The sequence below is a fragment of the Ailuropoda melanoleuca genome, chromosome 12 (assembly GCF_002007445.2).
Source record: "Ailuropoda melanoleuca isolate Jingjing chromosome 12, ASM200744v2, whole genome shotgun sequence".
NCBI lineage: Eukaryota > Metazoa > Chordata > Mammalia > Carnivora > Ursidae > Ailuropoda > Ailuropoda melanoleuca.
The window spans coordinates 63,759,200-63,776,994 of NC_048229.1; the positions used below are offsets into that span (position 1 = coordinate 63,759,200).

General features: G+C 50.5%; 1 protein-coding gene across 4 annotated transcripts; it reads left to right on the forward strand.

Moving 5' to 3' along the window:
* The first annotated feature begins 450 nt into the window (after positions 1-450).
* NUTF2 (nuclear transport factor 2) lies at positions 451-16,063 on the forward strand. 4 transcript variants are annotated; one of them, XM_034672517.1, is made up of 6 exons: positions 451-872; positions 7,276-7,444; positions 10,909-11,036; positions 13,281-13,352; positions 13,437-13,535; positions 15,544-16,063. In XM_034672517.1, the coding sequence occupies exons 3-6, from the start codon at positions 10,938-10,940 to the stop codon at positions 15,655-15,657; spliced, it is 384 nt and encodes a 127-aa protein (XP_034528408.1). In that variant the 5' UTR covers positions 451-872; positions 7,276-7,444; positions 10,909-10,937; the 3' UTR covers positions 15,658-16,063. The 4 variants fall into 4 exon arrangements, with proteins under 4 accessions (XP_034528408.1, XP_034528406.1, XP_011222253.1 ...); XM_034672515.1 differs by lacking the exon at positions 7,276-7,444 and having other exon boundaries at positions 453-872; XM_011223951.3 differs by lacking the exons at positions 451-872; positions 7,276-7,444 and adding an exon at positions 928-1,343.
* The last annotated feature ends 1,732 nt before the right edge of the window (positions 16,064-17,795 follow it).

Below are 17,795 nucleotides of genomic sequence, written 5' to 3' on the forward strand. Positions count from 1 at the left end.
GGGCAATGGATGGGACACAGATCATTGACAATCTGGTCGCTTAAATCACGGGAAAATTTTGGGTGAGCCAGTTCTCTTTTCTCATTAATAGAAATGAAACTCTTAGCTGCCCTGCCTGATACAAAAATAAAAACAAACAACAAAAAACTTATGAGAATGTTTTTGGAGGCCGCAAATGTACAAGTGTAAGAGTAATCATGTCTCCAGCTGAGCCCCCTTTGAGCATTTGAGTCTCCAGCCCAAAGGAAAGGCTCGACAGCTCGAAACCAGCTTTGGGCCGGGCAGGGCGCAGGAATGTTGGGACAGCAGACGCTATGGGTTCCGCCCTGGCTGGCTTTAGAGCACCGCTCGGAAGAGATGAAGGGAGGGGTGGGGGGGTGGCTAGAGCACCAAAGGGGAGGAGAGTTTGGGAGCGGAAACAGCCTAGGGGCCCCGGGAGGGGCGGCTGGGCCTGCTTAGCGCCAGGCCGTACTCCCACGGAGGCGGGGACTGCTCCAAACCCCCGCGCAACCTGGGCGGGGCCGGACCAGCTGGGACCTGGCGACAACTGAGCCCTGACCCTTGCCTGGCGCCAACCTCGGGTGTTCCAGAGGCTTCCGCTAGACCACAATTCTCAGGGGCTCGCCCTGGCAGCCTCCCTCCCCGGCTTAGCCTCACCTCCCGCGCCGCGGGCCGTGGCTGGTCCTCGGCGCGTAGGACACCGGGAACTGTAGTTTTCTCCTGACACACCTACGCCAGAAAGGAACTCGAGGAGACTGCGTTTCCCAGAGTGCAGCGGGGTGGCGAGGGAAGGCAGGGGGGAAGGGACAGTCGGTCGCAGACCGCGCTGGGTTGCCGCCGCCGCCGCTGCCGCCATCGTGCCAGCCCCTCGGGTGAGTGTCGGGGCTAGTGCGCCGGGGCGGGGGCTGGGCCGCTGGAGCCGCTCTCTGGGCCCCTCGGAGCCTCCGCTGCCAGTCTCCGGGCGTCCCCCTCCCCCCCCACCGGCGGCCCGAAGCCGCGCGGGGACGGGGCCATGTGTCGCGCGCGGCTCCGCCTCCCGCCGGTCCTCTGAGGCGGCGGCCGGGGGGAACACAGAGAGAGACAGCCAGGCGCCTATCCGGCCGTATCGTGTCAATGGCGGGTGCACCGGACTGCGCGGCGGGCGGGCCTTTTTTTCTCTGGTCCAGACCACCCGGATGGGGCTCTCCGGGCCCCGCCCCGTCTGGCCTAGCCCGGCCTGCCCGAGTCCCACAAGCTCTGCAGGCAGGCTAGCGGGACGACCCCAGCCCCACGTCCTGCCGCTCGCCAGCGAAGGATCCGGGGATGGGCAAGCGCCACCCGGCTCGCTCCGGAGTCAGCATTGGGTAAGGGCGTTTTCCTGCTGCAGCCCGGGATTAGGACTCTCACCCGGTTCCCGACCCTAGCCAGGCTAGGATGTAGGTACTCTCCCCTGCTTGTCTGCCGGTTGGGAGTGCACAAAACCTAACTCCCACTCTGGAATTCATGCGTAGGTTCCTGCGTGGAGGGCAGGTCAGGGAATCTGGGGCGGGAGGGGGTTCCACATGGGACTTCACCCCCCGCCAGCCTTGGAGGATCTGGCCTGATCCGATGAGCGGCGCTGGACTGGTAGCTCAGACCCCGCCCTTCCATGGGGGACCAGGCCCCAGCTGTGGGTGGGTTGGCCGGCCTAGTTAGTGGAGGAGGGGAAGAAGGGAGACAAGGAGGTGAGGTTGGATGTGTGAGCCCCCACCACGTTATTAGACCTCCTGGCGCAGCCTAATCTTCACATTTGCCCTTCTCAGAGCTATCCGCCCTCCTCCCACAGAGAGAATGATTCCAGGAGGACGGTGGTGATAAGATGGGATTTAGTGGACAGGAAAGTAGAATCCAGGTCTGAGGACCATGAATCCAGTGCCAAACTAGAGACTGGATTTGAAGCCACCTTGGTGGTGGGACACATTTAGGCCGTGGGGCTCAGATTCAGACTCTCTGGGGCCTTTCTGAGTCCTGGGTGGGAGAACTAGAGCTGAAAGCTGCAGAAAGTCAGACTTCCCTCACTCGCTTGCTCACTTCCCACTAGCTGGAGTAAGCTGTGTACAGGCAGGAGGCTGGTTGAGACTTGGAAAATTGCCTTCAATGATGGCTCCAGCCACCCCTTTGAGTCCTGAGAGAAGAGGAATATCTACCCTTAGAGTAGTCTTCTGACTAGCTTTGTAAAAGCATTTCTGATTTACTGATGATGTATTAAGGGACCAGTCCAGAGAGAAACTTGGGGCTTGGGGAAGAAGCATCTTGTTGAGCCTTGATTTCCTCTGACCCAGTGTAGCTTCTGAGCCATATTTCTTGCAAGGATTAAGGAAACATTTAAGTCTCTGCAGGCCTGGCCTCGGCAGCAAGCAGGTCTCCTAGGAAAGTTGAGTTAGGCCCATTATGCAGAAAGCCACCACCCCTGGACTTTTTTTTTTCCTTTAATATTTCCACAGGTGATGTTTTTCTGGTCACTGGGCTCTAGCCTTGGAAGTTTTCCTTTTCTTGCTCTGTCTAGTCATTCTCCCTGTTAAGGAGGACAGGCAAAGATCTGTCCAGATCTCCTAACCAGCACATCGCTTCATTCTGAACTCAAACCTCCTTGTCCATATCCTGGCCCGCAAGCACATGGAAGTCGGGTTCATTCAGCAGGCTTAGAAGGGTCTGGTTTGCTAGTGGAGATGGGCAACAAGGAGGGACTGCCCACAGGACATACATAGGATAGCTGTGATGGAATCTCTTAGTGTTAGAAGCAGTTGTTTCAAGACCCTCTCTAGTTTGTCAGGGTTGGCAAGACCCTCTCTAGTTTGTCAGGGTTGGTTCTGTCTAGGACACAGGTTTCAGGCGAGCTAGGCTTGTATCTATGGATTAGTTTGCATTCCAAGGCCTTAGGTGACTGGATGACAATGGTTTCCTTCAAGGTCAAAAAGATACTCTTCCTTCTTGCTACTGTTCCATCACCACTGACAATGGCATCAGGAGTAGAAGGAATTCTGGTCTCTCCCTCTCATTCCAACCCTAGAAGTTTTCTATAATTTCTGTGTCTGGGCTTAGCTAGCATTGGTAGGCATCCTGACCCCCAGAAGTCCTTGACCTTTCTGGCACTTGCCAGGCCATCTGTATCTCGGAGATAAGAGGAGAATCCTGAGGTTCTTCAGAATCTGTCTGCACCTTCTATTCATGTAGGGCTGACTTGGAAGTGGAGTCTGGCAAGGGGCAGTTGAAATGCGGCTGCATAACCATGGCAGGGTGTGAGGGTGCCTGGGTTCTCAAAAAGCTCAAAACAAGTTCCTTTAGTGACATGCAGTGTACTTCTCCTCTCCAAGCCACATCTTACTTTATTCTGCTGTCTTTGCAATTGGTGGGTTGGGGTGGCATGAATGGTTTAAGAATGACACAGAATTCTCAAATTTTAGAACTGGAAGGCACTTGTATAAAAAAAAAAAATTCTAGGATTCCCTTACTGGGGCATTAGTATCTTGCTTGGATTTTTTTTTTTTTTCTTTTCCTTTCTCACCAATGATTAGTGTTAGTCAGCAACCATTCTTTGGCACTTTTTGTGTGTCAGGCTCCGGGCTGAGGCTGAAGGTAAAAGAATGAATCCTGCCCAGTCCTGGTGCTGGGGAAGGGAGTAACGTTGTTATTATGTACTTAGGGCTGAGTTGAAGGAACCTGCAGGGGCTCTTGGCCCTGTGCAGAAGAGGGGGCTCTGCAATGATTAGAGCAATGAAGAAGAAAGGTTGTTAGTGAGCCTTTTAAAATTTTTAAAAAAGAAAAAAGAAAGTTAAGCAGGATTTCTGGTGGGCTGGGGTTGAGTTGAACCTCCTCATGGAGGTTTTTTGCTTTTTAGGTTAGTTTTTTTTTTAATTTTTTCTTTTCTTTTCTTTTTTTTTAAAGATTTTTTTTTATTTATTTGACAGAGAGAGAGAGAATAAGCAGAGGGAGTAGCTGAGGGATAGGGAGAAGCAGGCTCCCCGCTGAGCAGAGAGCCCCATGCAGGGCTCAATCTCAGGACCCTGGGATCAGAACCTGAGCTGAAGACAGACGCTTAACTGACTGAGCCACCCAGGCACCCCGAAGGAATTTTTATATGTTTAAGTAGACTTACAGGATCCTGGGGGCCGGGCTAAGATTGCCTTTTGCCCTTAGCAAAGTATTAATACCGAGTCCTTGTATGTTGCTGGTACCTACTATGTGCCAACTCCCTAAGCCCTGAGACTAGAGAGGGGCTTACCCCGGAGGAGGAGAACCTCCCCCTCCTGAGGCAGGTGTATTTGACGTGCCTGGGAACTCAGGGCTGCTTGCTTCAGTAAACTGGGAGATTATGGAATGATTATTTCTTAAAGCCTCGCATACTTCGTCAGAGCCACTGGGTCTCACCAGGGCAGAGACTGCTGCCCCCTGGAGTGATGTCTGTGTGTAGAGACATTGGTTCCACTGGCAGAGGTGGTTTCAGATGGAGGTGAATGCAAGTTCTCACTTGTCTCTATGGTGTAGTCCTGCTTTGACCAGCTGAGCATGCACTCAGGGCTTTCTATCCTGAAAGGCATGGAACTTGCTGATTTCAGAGGGCAAGAAAATATCTAGGCTTCATTCCTCACCATCTCATTTGTTACCTCTATGCTTTTTGCTACTCAGCATTGGCTCTCAGCTGTTCCAATCCAGGCCATTTTTGGAGACGTTTTAATGCTGGCTATGCCACTGGCCTTGTGTCGTCTTGAATTCTTTCTTAACCTCTTGGAATTTGGGTTTTCTCGTCTAGAAAATGATGATAATCATACTAGCTTTCTGGCTGTGAGGCTCAAATGAGAGAACAAATGTAACTGGCTTACAGAGAAGACGTTCCATTCAGCAGCCTAGAGACTCCGTGTTCATCCCTTTATTCCTCTGTTCACCTCAGTCTCAGAGTGTCATGACAGCATTCTCCAGGCAAGGTTGTAGCAGACCAGGGGGTGGTCACTTAGGATTTTCAGGCCCAAGTGGGGAGCCAAGTCCATATGTACCTGATCAGCAATTTCATAGCTTGGGGTTCAGTTCATGGATGGGAGCTATCTAGCACAGGGGCGCCAGAGATCTCTGAGTGATGTGGGAAAGGGAGGCTACTCAGGGACTAAGTACAGAGCAGAGAGACCAGAATGCAGGTCTCAGGATTCAATTTCTGAGCCAGCCAGGGCAGCCCAAAAGCTCTGGATCCCTCCTCCAGGCAGAAGAGGAAGAAAAAGCCCTTAGGGTGCTGGGGGCACCTAGGCCTTGGGTCTGCCCCAGGAAAGGGTTCTGTCCCGGCCAGCCATTCAGGCACCAGACCTTGGCTGATTGCTCTCCAGACTTCAGGCAGGAGAATGATGGACTAGGCAGTTGCCAGCTCTATGTCGAGGCTGCTCCACGACATGGTGGTATCCTTGCAGGAGGCTGAGTGAGGTAACCACCTTTTTTTCTAGTTCTTGACCTGGGGGTTCACTTAGGACCTGACTGACTCCTTGAAACTGAGTCTTGCTTTTATACTCTCAGTTTATTATCCCCAACATCCCCACAATTAGTGAGGAGAAAGGATCTGAGGGTCATACAGTGAGGGAGAGGAGGAGGAGGCTAGAGGCCAGATCTTGAGGGTGTGGTTGTGTGCCTGCTGTTGAGCCACAGCTTTCCCTCAGGTGACCAGAGTCTGGAAAATGAGAGAGGGGGTTGGGCCAAGCCCCACTTGGCCCACCCTCAGACAGACAGATGACTGGTGACAAAGGGTTGTTTCCTGATGACCTGGACAGAAGGTGGAGGTGGAGGGGAAGTGGGTCACTTGGCCACTTAAATTCAGCAGGATTTGTCCAGAATTCACTCCTCCAGAGAAGAAGGGCTGGGCCAGGCACCATGGGAACAGGGCTGCCTTAGGTCAGGGAGACAGGTCATAAACAAATATGTTAAAGCGTGACTATTTTATGCGGTGATAAGTGCTAAGAAAACAAAACAAGATGGTGAAATGAGTAGCTGGGCAGTTACTTTAGACTGAGTGGTCAGAGGTGTCTGTGAGGAGGTGACATTTGAGCTGACACATATGTGACAAGGAGCCAGGTACATGAGGATCCAGGGAGAATAGTGATCCAGGTAGAAGGATAAACAGTTGCAAATCCCTTGGGTGAGAACAGTCTCAGCATGTTCCAGAAACAGGGAAATGCCCTGACTGGCTGTAGAGGAGGGGGGAGAGGGGGTGGTAGGAGATGAGGTTGGACAGCCAGGAGGGCAGGTCACCCAGGGGCCTTGAAGGCAGGCTAAGTAGTTGAGACTTTGTAAGTGGAGAATAGGAAGGGAAGTCACTGGGAACATTTGAGGGCCATAGGGCATGTGAGGGTAATGGCCATAGTTGATGCTGATTTCAAGGATCCCACTAGAAGCTCGGCCTATCTGCTGGCATTCCCTGTAGACCTTGGTGATGGGTGCTCGAAAAAAGACAAGAATGGGTCTTTCTGTGTATCCGTCTGGAGTTTGTGGCATTTTCTTCCCCATCATTCTCCTGCTCCATCCCTGCCCCAGGCCTAGTTAGGCCAGGATCTTTCTCTGATTTGATGAGGTGGTAGAACTGAGCTGTGACTTTGTGGGTTTGGGAAAACTGTGAGATCATCCCCCATGAAAACGCCTATTGTTTTTTGGTGTGAAAATCTGCCTGGTGCCTTTGTTTGGAGGCAGAAGCCCTGGTTCAGTCCTGTCTTGCCCTTCTCTGAGAAAGTCAAGGTTAGAGGTCAGGGCTTCAGCCTCACTTGTCCAGGAGCACTTCTCTCCACCGGTGTGGTCTGCTCATTTTTATCTCTGACCAGTTGTCTCTGGGGGCCTTGCCCCTGGAGTCCATTAAACCCTGTTTCATCCAGTTCCACCATCCATTAGGCTCATGGCCTTGAGTGAGTTAGCTAATCTTTCTGAGCTTCACTTTGCTGAAGTGTAATGTGGGAGTTGACTCACAGGGTATTAGGAGCAAATGTACAGAAAGCTCTTAGCACATTTCTATGTCTAATATGCATTAGTGAAAATAACATGTTATCAGCTGGGCACTGCTATTTAAGTTTTATCACTGGAAACACCAGAATTTGAGGCTAGAAATGAAATTTTTCTGTGGTCTAATGGGGTCTTCTGGCACAGAGGTTTTAACCTGGGGTCTATGGCTGAACCTCAGGGAGTGTGAACAACTTGAAATTATTCACAAGGCTGGGGCATCTCTACCTCTGTGCAAATTTATTGGGAGAGGGCCACAGTTTTTGAGACATTCTTAGAGGGTCTTTGCACCCACAGAGACCTAAAGGTCAGTGAAGGCTGATGCTCAGTGGGCGAGAGGTCATCAAGGTCATTTCTGCTCCTCGAGGAGCCTGGCCTCAGTCAGCCTGCGGACTGTTGGGGTGAAGCAGGAGATGGCGTGGTCAGCGGCCCTCTTGGAAGAACTGTAGGAGAAGCCGTCATGAAGGTCAGTCCCCAATCTGATGTGAGGCTGCTTCTGAGCCTTGGCATTTTTCTTTTCAGACTGTTCTTTCTGCGGTATATGTATTAGAAGCGAGGTCAGGGCTTGCTGGCCATCCAGGGGAACATCCTCCCAGCCTGGTCCAGACCCCTCCCTGTGTTGCATGGGGATGGGGGGGCGCTTTGCTCCCTGCTTCTTTTTCCGGATGCAGAAATGCTGCCTCCCAGCCATGAGTTGAAAGCTTGTGGGAAATTTGGAGTCAGAAACTCTAGGTCCTGTAGTTTGCTGAGCCACACTCTGTGCTAGGGGATTGGGGTGGGGTGGGGTGGAGTGGGTGTTGCCAGAACCACACTGGAACCCTCCTAGCCCAGAGCTGCAGTTTTTAGGCAGAGAAGTGGGCCCTGGCTGTGTTGATACAGTTTTGCACATGGCGCTGGGGTCAACATTTGAGTCGGGGAAGGAGGACCCAAATAGATGGGAGTCTGAATAGTGAATTGAAGGAAGAGCAGGAACTGACCAGGCAGATGAGGGGAGGGGGGACATCCCAGCAGGGGAATTCATAGAGTGGGGGTGGGGTAAAAACCAGTAAGCAAGCTCAGAGAGTTCTGGTCTGTGTGTGGAGCTGGATGAAGGTAGGAGATAATGGTATGGAGATAGGACAGGTGTGGATGGCCACCTGTGGAGCTTCAGGGTTTAATCCAAAAGTGAGGCTGTTGTCGGGGCACCTGGGTGGCTCAGTCCTTAAGCGTCTGCCTTTGGCTCAGGGCGTGATCCCAGCGTTCTGGGACTGAGCCCCACATTAGGCTCCTCCACTGGGAGCCTGCTTCTTCCTCTCCCACTCCCCCTGCTTGTGTTCCCTCTCTTGCTGGCTCTCTCTCTCTCTCTGTCAAATAAATAAATAAAATCTCTTAAAAAAAAAAAAGTGAGGCTGTTGTAGAGAAGGGACATGGCCAGTTTTGTTGTTTAGAGCCCAGGAACAAAGTTAACAGGAAAGCACTGGCTTCGACCAGGAGACTCAGTATCAGCCCTGATGTACTAGATGGGCTTGGGGCAAGACAGATTGCTGAACCTGTTTTCCCACCTGTAAAGTGGGATGACGGTGGGATCTGACCACATGGCTGTCATGATTACTACGTGGAAATAAACACAACAGGGTCAAGCAGGCCAACAAGGTTGGTATTGGCTTCAGGGATCCTACTTGGAAAAGGCCTCAACCCACATAGTTTCGAAGGTTCCTTCTCACTCTTTCTGGGAGCCCTGAGCATCTCATTCCTTAGGAAAGCTCACTTTGCCCTGCTCTGCCCCATTAGACCAGAGTGCCCTTCTGTCCCTTTATCCCTCCACCCTCTTCACTCCACTATTTCTGCCAAATAGTTTTCATATTGGCAAGTTATCACACCTTAAGAACAATATTGAAAAAGGAAAAAACACTCCCACATTTCCTCTGCATTGCTGTCCTACCACATGGCACCAGTTTTCTTGTCTTTGGATCAGCTTTTATTTAGCCTTTTTTCCCGTCACCCTTCATCTCCAGCTTCCTGGTTTCCTGCCCTTATCTCTTTTCATGTGCCCAAACACTTGCTTATGCTTTTTCTTTAAACGGGCATACTCTTTCTCCAAGACCTTCCCTGAGGGCTGCCCCACCTTGCTGAGGACAGAGGGAGAGATGGCCCTTATCCATTCCTCCAGCATTCCCTTTGCCGCAGAGCTCTTGGAGGCTGAGTAAGACATCTTGGGGTAAGGAACTGTAGGGTTGGGCCACAGTGGGTGAGCCAAACAGTGAATACTAGGGTGGAAGGGGCAGAGATTTGAGATGCAGCAGAGATGGGGGGTGGGTATAGCCACCTTGGAAATGTGACCAAGACAGCAGCTGAGACTAGCTGTTGATCCTTTGCTTTTCCCACTTGTTGATTTGTTTCTTGGCAGAGTATAAACTGGGACACACCTTGTGTTCCAGTGTAGCAGGCGTGGCTGGGTCCAGGCTTTCTCTTCTGCTTGTTTTAGACTTTCCTGGACATTTCTTAGTCATCCCAGCGCTGAGCTTCTATTTTTAGTGCCACCACCTCCTGTGGGACCTAAAATAAAACTAGCTCATCTTCCTGGCCCTTCATTGGCTGGAGTATTGGTCATAGGCTGGGAGATTGGCTGGACTGGGGATAAGCCACTGCCCCCCTACCCTATCCATCCCAGCTGGCTCCCCTGGCATTGGGTGAGGTCATAGGGACTGGAGCGGACTAGCAGGTTCCCTTAGTGAGGCTTTACAACCACTGGCAACATCAGGGTTCCACCCCTTTACAGAGGAGGAAGCTGAGGCCCTTGGGGCAGTAACTTGCATCAGATTCCACCATAGTAATCGTCGTCTGCCAGAGTCGAACCCAGCTCCTCACCGCTTTGGTTCAGAGTCCTGTTATCAGGAGATGGGGAGGTAGTCAGACCCAACTACAGAACAACATACAAGTCTGTTGTCATGGGATCCTTCAGTGAGATGTAGGCTTCCTATGGGGTGGGGGGCTGGCTAACAAAACCAGAGTGGCTCTCAACTGGGCCTCGAGTTTGCCATCTAGCACCCTCGGAGCTGTGATGTTTGTAGCTGTGAGGGGGGTCTCCCTTACCCCTCAGAGACCAGAGAGGGGGAGCCCCTTCCAACAGAGGCAGTGCTGGGATGGGGGTATGAACAGGATGACATGTTTCCCCGTCACAGCTTCCATTTCCCCTCCCAACACCCCTCAGTATTACTCTCTGATCTTTTGAACTCATGTCTGCAGCTCTGAAGTGGGTAGGGGTAACCCTGTCAATGAAGTGAAGAGATTTATCTGTGCTAAAAGAAGTAAACTGCTCCCAAGACTAAAATGGAGGGTCCCTTGCTGTTTTATTGCAAGTGGGGCATTGAGGAACCATCTCCCCCCTCACTGGGTCTTCCTTCACCTGCCAGTACAGCCCTGGGGCACTGTTGATGGGACTGGGGACTGCAATAGAAGACACTCTACACACAGACATCTGTAGTTTCTGACCTGCAAAGTGGGAAGAATAGTAGTAACTCTGGCCTTGCAGGTTGTTGAGAGGATCAAATGAAAAGATGTGGGAGAGTGTTGTGGTTAGCTTCTCCTTAAAAGCTGCACCACCTTTGGGTATTGAAGGGCTTGCTTTGACTTTTCTTTGTCTTGGCTTCATCCTCAGCTCACATCCTATGTGCTTCACATCCCTGGCACCCCTTTGTTTCATCATCCAGAGCTCCTTGAAGGAGGGACTGAGTCTGGTCCACCTCTGGGCTCCCTGCGCTGGTCTGTATTGGGAGGGGTCTCCTACCAGTTCCTGAAAGCCTCTCTATGTTCCCTGGGAATACAGACCTCAGCAAAGGACTTTCTGCTCAAGAAGGCCAGGAGGGTTGGGGGTCAGTGAAGAAACAGCAGCTGGCTCCCTCCTGCTCTCTTGGTACCAACACTTCCCTCTCTGTCTTGCTGATCTTGCAGGTCTCAGCGAGGCCGGGTGACTCTCCAGAATGGGAGACAAGCCAATTTGGGAGCAGATTGGATCCAGCTTCATTCAACATTACTACCAGTTATTTGATAACGACAGAACCCAACTAGGCGCAATTTATGTAAGTCTTCAGCTCTAGTGCCTGAATGGGACTCCAGGGGATCAATTCGGATATTGAACTAGCCTGTTCAGTTCACGAATTCTAGCAGCCTTCCCTGGATTTGGCTCCACCTTTCTATCTGAGTTTCTGTCCATGGGACAGGAGGCCTGAGGCCAGCCCAACTACCTGGTCTACACTTTCCCTTTTGTCATCCTGTAAGAGTAGGGATCCAGGTATCCTCGAGAGGGTGTTTTGGGCTTGCCATTCCATGGTCCTGGGAGTGCCACCAGTTCCAGACTGGGCACAAGCAGGCAGGTGCTAGGGCTTATGGTGCTCTCTGGAGGCGGCAGCTATGAGCATCCTCAGTGCAAATTTTGTCTTGTCTTGTATTCTGTTTCCTTTTCTTCCCTTTCCTTTCCTTTTTTCTTTCTTTCTTTCTTTTGTTCTTTCTTTCTTTCTTTCTCTTTCTTCTTTTTTTTTTTTTTTAAGATTTTATTTATTTGAGAGAGACAGAGAGCATGAGTTGGGGGGAGGCATAAGGAGAGTGAGAAGCAGACTCCTCACTGAGCAGGGAACCCGCCTCGGGGCTCGATCCCAGGACCCCAAGATCGTGACCTGAGCTGAAGTCAGACACTCAACTGACTGAGCCACCCAGGTGCCCGAGGGAAACCCTTCTAGGCAAGCATTATTTGGTGCTATTTTAATGATGTTCATATACACCAAGAACTACTTGTATCTGACTCTGCCCAAGACTCAGTCACAGAAATGTGATGGATCGGGCCATGCCTAGCAGGTCTGCTCAGAGTGGAAGTGATAGGAGTCATCCAGCATAGCCTTAGAGCCTGACTGTGGGTAAAGCACTCTGTATCTCTCTCCAAAAAGTCAGGGTCAAGTCTGAAGAAAAGAAAGAGATCTTACCAGTGGAAAGCCAAATTCAGCACATGTATTATTTGATTGTCACAATTTTAAAGACTTGAACTTACCTGACCCTGGGATCCTGACGTTTCTGCCTCATTGCTTCTCAAACTTAAAGAGTCCTGACCCAGAGAAGAGAGTTAGCAAGGTCCAAAAAGAGTGCTTATCTTTGTCATTCCTTCCTTCCTTCCTTCCTTCCTTCCTTCCTTCCTTCCTTCCTTCCTTCCTTCCTTCCTCTCTTCCCCCCCCCCTTCCTTTTTCTTTAAGACTTCATTTATTTATTTGACACAGAGAGAGAGTACAAACAGGGAGAGCAGCAGGCAGAGGAAGAGGGAGAAGCAGGTTCCCCGCTGAGGAGGGAGCTGAATGGGGCTCAATCCCAGGACTCTGAGATCGTGACCTGAACTGAAGGCAGACCTGAACCAGCTGAGCCACCCAGGCACCCCTATCTGTGTCATTTCATATAATCTTCAGCACATGTCCCCTTTAAAGATCAGGAAACGGGCGCCTGGGTAGCTCAGTCATTTAAGTGTCTGTCTTCAGCTTGGGTCATGAGCTCAGTGTCCTGGGATTGAGTCCCGTATTGGGCTCCCTGCTCAGTGGGGAGTCTGCTTCTCCCTCTCCCTCTGCCCCCCCGACCCCACTTGTGCTCGAGCTCTCTCTCTCTCTCTTTAAAATAAATAAAATCTTTAAAATATATATATATATAAATAAATAAAGATCAGGAAACAGACTCATAAAAATAAGGAATTTGCCAAGTGTTATGGCTGGTAAGTAGCAGAGGCACTTTTGAGTTCTGCCCCTGAAAGCTATGGCAGGGGAAATCTGGAGGAGAGGGGAGGAAGCTAGTGGGTTGCATATTGATGAAAGGGGGGAGGGTCCCAGGTTAGGCCTTGGGAGGCTTTGTCAGCTTCCATCCTTCCCTGACCCTATGGATGTCCCTATGGGAATGGCCTTAGTAGAACTTGGCCTGAGCTCTAGAGATAGTGATGACTATAGGTTGTTTCAAAGTTACTTCTCATGGGCTTTTCTAGGACTGATGTTGGCTGACCACATAGCAGAATGACTTTTGGCTTAGCCTTGGCCATGTATAGCCAGCCTCCGACTCAGGCATATCAGAGACCATATAAGTTCTTGAATAAAAACTGTGAAACAAACTTACTAAATACGTTTGTATTTTGTCAGTGTTTCAGAGCCTGGGCTCTGGGAAGATAGAGTCTAATTAAAGAGATTGTTGGTATTGTGAAGTATGGAAGCTACCTTCAGTTTCCTGATTTACAGATAAGGAAACTGAGGCTTAGACTCATTTTTCCCAAACGAGGCCCTGACCTCATGTTTTCTGGTTTTCAGATTGATGCATCATGCCTTACGTGGGAGGGACAGCAGTTCCAGGGGAAAGCTGCCATTGTGGAGAAGTTGTCTGTAAGTAAGGGCCAGGTCCATGTTGTAAGCAGCTACTTCCCTGCCCTGCTGGCCGCAGCACAGCACACACTCTTTCTCTTGCAGAGCCTTCCGTTCCAGAAAATCCAGCATAGCATCACGGCACAGGACCATCAGCCCACGCCAGATAGCTGCATTATCAGCATGGTTGTGGGCCAGCTCAAGGTAATAGTAACTGCTGCCTCTTAAGACTGGTGGTAGGGACGAGTGGGCAGGCAGAGGAGAACCCTGCACCCCAGCCTTCTCTGTGATGTGACCTGCTTATCAGGGGACTCCCAAAGCATCTAGAGCTGTGTAATTCAATACAATAACCACTAGTCACATTTCTAAATTATATTTTAATTTTAATGGTGGTTTTTAAACTACATTAATTAAAATGAAATAAAGTTAAAAGGGAGTTTCTCAAGTGAACTAGCCATGTTTCAAGTGCTCATAGTCCTTGTGGCTGCCTGTTGGACAATGCAGACATAGAAATTTTTTTTAAGATTCATTTATTTGAGAGAGAGTGAGTGCGAGTGGGGGAAGGGACAGAGGAAGGGAGAGAGAGAGAGAGACAATCTTGAGCACACTCCCCACTGAGCACAGAGCCTGACACAGGGCTCCATCTCACGACCCTTGAGATCATGGCCTGAGCAGAAATCATGAGTTGGACGCTTAACCAGCTGAGCCACCCAAGTGCCCCCAGACATAGACTATTTCTGTTGTTATAGAATATTGGAGAGTATTGGTCTAGAGCCTTTTTGGAAAAGGGACAAGAGGTATAGGAGCAGGATGGAGCTATGGTGCCAAGCTCTGGGCCTCTGCACTGCCCTGAGGTGTAGGTGGGCTTTCTGCAGGCAGCTGCCCCTAGAAGGGCCAGCTGGCTGCTGAGTCCCAGTCACCTGCTGGAGTCTGTGCTGCCACTCCTTGAGCTGGCTGCTGGCTCCTCCATGTGCTGAGCAAAGCAGATTCCTGGAACTCCTGCTTCTCTTTGCACTTTCCTTTCTTCTTCTCAAGACCTGTCTTCTTCAAAGCTTTCAGCTCCTCAGTCCCCCAAGAACTCTCCCAGGAATTCCTGCCTCTTGTGCTCCAGCAGACTGAAGCCGAAAAGCCTCTCCTTCTCAAAGCAGGACAAATTGGTTGCCTCTTGACCAGGTCCCATTCTCCTGGGCCTGTGTCACCGTGGGGCTCTGAAGGCCTATATGTCTTCTCCCTGGGCTAGGTGGGACCTTCTGAGTCAAATACAAGGGCAGAGAGAAGGGGTCTCTAAGCCTCTGCCATGGATCCAGAGGGACCTGCCTTCTGGCCTGGACTTTCCTGTCAGTTTTTCCTGCCTGCTCAACATGCCCTGCCCAGAGTTTGTGCTCAGATAGGCTCTTGGGAGTGAAGAGGTCTCTCCAGGGGGCTCAGTTCCCACTTTCCAGGGTAGGGTCAGTAATCATTGCCCATTCCTACCGGGCTTTAGGTTCATTCTGGTGTTTCTCTCCAACTCAGAATCCCCAAAAGACTGATTTGCCTTCTTGCTGATGATAACTCTCAGAAAACCCAGCAATGTCGGAGACCAAGCTGGTTAACTGGGCTCCTACCCTAACTAGGCTTCATCCGGTCTTCTGCAGTTTGGCTGAAGGTGTTTTGCCTTTCTTTTCTAATTACAAACGTTATATATGACATGATAGGAAACAGTACGTGGTGGCATTGCTTCATTTTTGCTCCATAGAATTGTGATTACAGTGTGAAGTCAGTTTTGAGCCTTTTCTCACCTACCTGGACACAGTATTATCTGCAGTTTCCCCTAATTGGACTAACTGGCATAGTAATCAGATAGACACTAAGATTTAGTTTTTAGGTACTGTAAGTTATGCGGTGAGCACTGCAGAAGTCTTTCCAGTTGATCACTATGCCTAGAGACATGAGCTCAGAGCAGGTATGTACTCTGCTCTGTTGCAGTAGCTAACTGGTGACTTCCTCTTTGGTTTAATTGCATGCAGCAGTGTGAGCTACCAACTGTAGCCCCTGTGTGCCCAGTACATTATATCATTTCCCATTCACAAGTATCCCTTGGCTATACTGGAATTGAAGTCCAAGACAATAGGCTCTGATCCCAAAGTCAGAATTCTTTGTCCTGTTCCGCTACCACTGAACTACCTTCCTGTTCTTTGGCCCACTAACTGAATCATTTTTTTTCTCCTCACAGGCTGATGAAGACCCCATCATGGGGTTCCACCAGATGTTCCTATTAAAGAACATCAATGATGCTTGGGTTTGCACCAATGACATGTTCAGGCTTGCCCTGCACAACTTCGGTTGACCTCTTCCCAGCCAGGCACTCATGCTGTTTCCTCCTCCCTCCTCTTCCTGATACTATTCACACTCCTCCAGATGCTCCAAATATCATACACAAACGAGCAGGGCCGCGGTGGGAGCGGGCGCAGTGCGCTGCTGCTACCGAGGTATTGTGCATGATGTTTGGATGCTAGACTAGTTGCATCTGACAGGAGAAGTTTGTGTTGTACCAGCGCATGCCTTGGAAAGACTTAAGTAATGCAAAAGGTTGTCTTTTTTTTTTTTTTTTTTTTTTTTAATTTACTGACAAGTTGCTCTAGTAACCCAAAGAAGTGAAGGAGAAAGCAGCTGCCTCACCGCCCAGATATTGATTTGTTCGGATGTTTCAATGCCTCATGATACAATAAAAACACAAAATTTTCTTAACAGTTTAAATTGTTTTAATTAGTTTAATAGTTGGCTGGGCATCAGTAATCAATCACCCTGCCCCATTGGCTCTCATGTCTCACCTTCCCACCTCTCCCCCAACGCAGCAATACCTGTTGCAAAGAGAAGACTGCTGAAGCAGCACTCCTAGCTAGCTTCTCTCAGAAGCCCTATAGGGCATAGTATTCCCCATCTCAGCCCCCCTGGTCTTGGAAAACTGAGCTGCAGACAGAGTTCCTGTCCGGCCCGAAGCTTTCTTTGCACTGAAGCCTCTGCAGTCAGTTCCGATGACTCCTACATTGGGTAGGATCAGGGTTCTGGTAATAGAGATGATGATCTAGAATCCCACTGAAAGTGACTCATCAGGTTCAGGTGCTCTGGACTGAGGCCTCAGCCAAACTACCCTGTATAAAATGAGCAAAGGTTTAAGGGAGAGGGTCCTGTTCTACCCCCGCAATGGTCAGGATCACATCCAGGGTGCCCCATAAACCCCAAGCCAAGCAGAGGGTAGCTCAGATTTTGTACCACCTGCTTTGGATATCGTTGCCCAGAGGTGAGTGCCCAGAACACCCAGCTTTCATTGCCCACAGAGCCAGGTCTAGTTGTGTTGGAGTACAGACTTAGAGTTATGAAAATAGGCAATCAGAGTCTGAGTTTGAGGGATTTGAGCTCTGGGATTTCTCACCTCTCAGACCTTTGCAAGGCATCACTAGGCCTCCTGCTTCCTCCCTCATCACACACACCTTCACATTGTCTTCAAGTCCCAGGAAATCTTAAGTATTGGGGCATTTCTGCTTCTCACTTTGGGGGAGAGAGGCCTTGCCTGTTGCAGAACTAGCCCTTTAGCCCTGAGATGTCTGTTGGTATAAGCCTGGTGGCAAGGTAGCAACCAGAAGCTAGAACCAAACCCAGGTCTTGGGCTGGTGCCCTGTTAGGGGTTTCAGGATTGGTGAGGGCACCACAGTTATGCCTGACCTGCACTCCCCCTTCCCTCCTGCACTATGGGTGGAGGCCAAGGACTTCCTCGGACCCCCACAAGTTGCCTGGCTAGTCTGAGCACAGGACTGGATGACGTACTGTTTTTAGAAGACCACAAATTCAGGAGATTTAAGTGGGACAGATTGAGGATCCTGTGTGTTTGGGAAGTGGGGGTTGGGAGAGAGGTAGATGCCTTCTGCCTCTTAAACCACCCTGTATAAAATCTGCAATACGGCTTCTTCCATGTACCTGTGCCTGAAATTTCTGCAATAAAGAGGTGTTTGTATACTCTGGTTTCTTTCTTCCTGCCTGAGGGTGTCAGGCCTGGGTGGGCAGGGGTTGCTGGGGGACGTTAATCTCATTTTCGTGGTGTGACCATCTCCCCTTGGAACCCCTGAGACTTTGGGTTGCCCTGCCCCATTTCCCTAAGGGGAAACCTAGGCCCGTACAAATTCAGCCTTGTCCCTAAGACTGTAACCTGGGCGGCTGAGTTGATCCAGTTCCAGGCCCATCATGAGTCCATGTTCTGGGAATGGGCATAGACTGGACGGGATGTCCTGAGGCGAATAGCTGTTGGGCAGTCCAATACGTGGACATTTGTTCTGCCTCAGCCTTGAGGAACTCCCGTTGACCAAAGGGTCCGGGAGGGGCGAGGCTTCCGCCCCCAGCCCGGAACCTTTCTTCTCCACCCCGCGCAGGTTCCGGGAGCCGGCGCTCCGGAGGGCCGGAAGTGGAGGCGGTTGGTGGGTCTGGTGGGGT